The 3,422-nt window shown below is 41.0% G+C and overlaps 1 protein-coding gene across 4 annotated transcripts in view; it reads left to right on the top strand.

Annotated features, from left to right (window-relative positions):
- The window catches only part of LOC107307247 (DNA (cytosine-5)-methyltransferase 1-like), a 22,202-nt gene that overhangs the window by 3,505 nt on the left and 15,275 nt on the right, over positions 1–3,422 (top strand). For all 4 annotated transcript variants that reach the window (XM_015850736.2, XM_032441736.1, XM_015850737.2 and 1 more), the window contains exon 3: positions 309–482. In XM_015850736.2, the coding sequence (XP_015706222.1) occupies positions 309–482 (174 nt within the window). The remainder of the gene's footprint in view (positions 1–308; positions 483–3,422) is intronic.

Below are 3,422 nucleotides of genomic sequence, written 5' to 3' on the forward strand. Positions count from 1 at the left end.
TTCCCATCTCCCTATAGATAGATCCCCCTTCCCATCACCCTATAGATAGATCCCCCTTCCCATCTCCCTATAGATAGATCCCCCTTCCCATCTCCTTTCCCTATAGATCCCCCTATAGATCCATCCCTTCCCATCTACTTTCCCTATAGATCCCATCTCCTTTCCCTATAGATCCATCCCTTCCCATCTCCCTATAGACAGATCCCCCTTCCCATCTCCCTATAGATAGATCCCCCTTCCCATCTCCCTATAGACAGATCCCCCTTCCCCCATTTACCCCCCCATAAACCCCCCCTTTTCCCCCCCAGGTTCTGTATGAGCTGTGCCCGCCTGGACGAGGTCAGACAGAAGGAGATCCCAAAAGTGGCCGAACCAATAGAGGAAGGGGACGGGAAGATGTTCTACTCCATGGCCACCAAGAACGGGGTCCAATATCGCGTCGGGGACGGCGTCTACCTCCTGCCCGAGGCCTTCTCCTTCAGGTTGGGGGGCCTCGGTTGAGTTAATAGGGGGGGAGGGTGGTCTGTGTTGGGGTATTATGGGGTAAAAATGGTTTAAGTTGGGGTATTATGGGGTAAAAATGGTTTAAGTTGGGTTATTATGGGGTAAAAATGGTTTAAGTTGGGTTATTATGGGGTAAAAATGGTTTAAGTTGGGTTATTATGGGGTAAAAATGGTTTAAGTTGGGGTATTATGGGGGAATGATGGTCTGTGTTGGGGTATTATGGGGTAAAAATGGTCTAAGTTGGGTTATTATGGAGTAAAAATGGTNGTTTAAGTTGGGGTATTATGGGGGAATGATGGTCTGTGTTGGGGTATTATGGGGTAAAAATGGTCTAAGTTGGGTTATTATGGAGTAAAAATGGTCTAAGTTGGGGTATTGTTGGGGTATGATGGTCTGTGTTGGGTTATTATGGGGTAAAAATGGTTTAAGTTGGGTTATTATGGGGTAAAAGTAGTTTAAGGTGGGTTATTATGGGGGAATGATGCTCTGTGTTGGGTTATTATGGGGTAAAAATGGTTTAAGTTGGGGTATTATTGGGGTATGATGGTCTGTGTTGGGGTATTATGGGGTAAAAATGGTTTAAGTTGGGTTATTATGGGGGAAAGATAGTCTAAGTTGGGTTATTATGGGGTAAGGATGGTCTGTGTTGGGGTATTATGGGGTAAAAATGGTTTAAGTTGGGGTATTATGGGGGAAAAGTGCTCTAAGTTGGGTTATTATGGGGTAAGGATGGTCTGTGTTGGGTTATTATGGGGTTATTATGGTGTAAGTTGGGTTATTATGGGGTAAAAGTGCTTTAAGTTGGGTTATTATTGGGTTATTATGGTCTAAGTTGGGTTATTATGGGGGAACGATGCTCTAAGTTGGATTATTATGGGAGAAGGATGCTCTAAGTTGGGTTATTATTGGGTTATTGTGGTGTAAGTTGGGTTATTATGGGGGAATGATGGTCTAAGTTGGGTTATTATGGGGGAATGATGGTCTGTGTTGGGTTATTATGGGGTAATGATGCTCTAAGTTGGGTTATTATGGGGTAAAAATGCTCTAAGTTGGGTTATTATGGGGTAAAAACGGTCTAAGTTGGGTTATTATGGGGGAATGATGGTCTAAGTTGGGTTATTATTGGGTTATGATGGTCTAAGTTGGGTTATTATGGGGTAAAAATGGTCTAAGTTGGGTTATTATGGGGTAAAAGTGCTCTAAATTGGGTTATTATGGGGTAAAAGTGCTCTAAATTGGGTTATTATGGGGTAAAAGTGCTCTAAATTGGGTTATTATGGGGTAAAAGTGCTTTAAGTTGGATTATTATGGGGGAAAAGTGCTCTAAGTTGGGTTATTATTGGGTTATTATGGTGTAAGTTGGGTTATTATTGGGTTATTATGGTGTAAGTTGGGTTATTATGGGGTAAAAATGCTTTAAGTTGGGTTATTATTGGGGTATGATGGTCTAAGTTGGGTTATTATTGGGTTATTATGGTGTAAGTTGGGTTATTATGGGGGTATGATGCTCTAAGTTGGGTTATTATGGGGTAAAAATGCTCTAAGTTGGGTTATCATGGGGTAAAAATGCTCTAAGTTGGGTTATTATGGGGGAATGATGCTCTAAGATGGGTTATTATGGGGTAAAAATGGTTTAAGTTGGGGTATTATGGGGGAAGGATGCTCTAAGTTGGGTTATTATGGGGGAATGATGGTCTGTGTTGGGTTATTATGGGGCGAAAACACTCTAAGTTGGATTATTATGGGGTAAAAGTGCTCTTAGTTGGGTTATTATTGGGGTAGGATGGTCTAAGTTGGGTTATTATTGGGTTATTATGGTCTAAGTTGGGTTATTATGGGGGAAGGATGGTCTAAGTTGGGTTATTATGGGGGAACAATGCTCTAAGTTGGGTTATTATGGGGTAAAGTGCTTTAAGTTGGGTTATTATGGGGTAAAAGTCCTTTAAGTTGGATTATTATGGGGTAAAAGTGCTCTTAGTTGGGTTATTATTGGGGTATGATGCTCTAAGTTGGGTTATTATTGGGTTATTATGGTGTAAGTTGGGTTATTATGGGGGAACGATGGTCTAAGTTGGGTTATTATGGGGTAAAAATGCTCTAAGTTGGGTTATTATGGGGGAAGGATGATGTAAGTTGGGTTATTATGGGGGAATGATGCTCTGTGTTGGGTTATTATGGGGTAAAAATGGTCTAAGTTGGGTTATTATGGGGGAATGATGGTCTAAAATGCTCTAAGTTGGGTTATTATGGGGTAATGATGGTCTGTGTTGGGTTATTATGGGGTAAAAGTGCATTAAGTTCGGTTATTATGGGGGAAAAGTGCTCTTAGTTGGGTTATTATGGGGTAAAAATGGTTTAAGTTGGGGTATTATGGGGTAAAAGTGCTCTAAGTTGGGTTATTATGGGGTAAGGATGGTCTGTGTTGGGTTATTATGGGGTAAAAGTCCTTTAAGTTGGGTTATTATGGGGTAAAAATGGTTTAAGTTGGGGTATTATGGGGGAATGATGGTCTAAGTTGGGTTATTATGGGGGAACAAGGCTCTAAGTTGGGTTATTTTGGGGGAATGATGCTCTAAGTTGGGTTACTATTGGGGAAAAACACTCTAAGTTGGGTTATTATGGGGGAATGATGATCTAGGTTGAGTTATTATGGGGTAAAAATGCTCTAAGTTGGGTTATTATGGGGCAAAGACACTCTAAGTTGGGTTATTATGGGAGAAGGATGCTCTAAGTTGGGTTATTATTGGGTTATTATGGTGTAAGTTGGGTTATTATGGGGGAATGATGATCTAAGTTGGGTTATTATGGGGTAAAAACACTCTAAGTTGGGTTATTATGGGGGAATGATGCTCTAAGTTGGGTTATTATGGGGTAAAAACACTCTAAGTTGGGTTATTATGGGGGAATGATGCTCTAA

The sequence above is a fragment of the Coturnix japonica genome, unplaced genomic scaffold (genome assembly GCF_001577835.2).
Source record: "Coturnix japonica isolate 7356 unplaced genomic scaffold, Coturnix japonica 2.1 chrUnrandom520, whole genome shotgun sequence".
NCBI classification, from domain to species: Eukaryota; Metazoa; Chordata; class Aves; order Galliformes; family Phasianidae; genus Coturnix; species Coturnix japonica.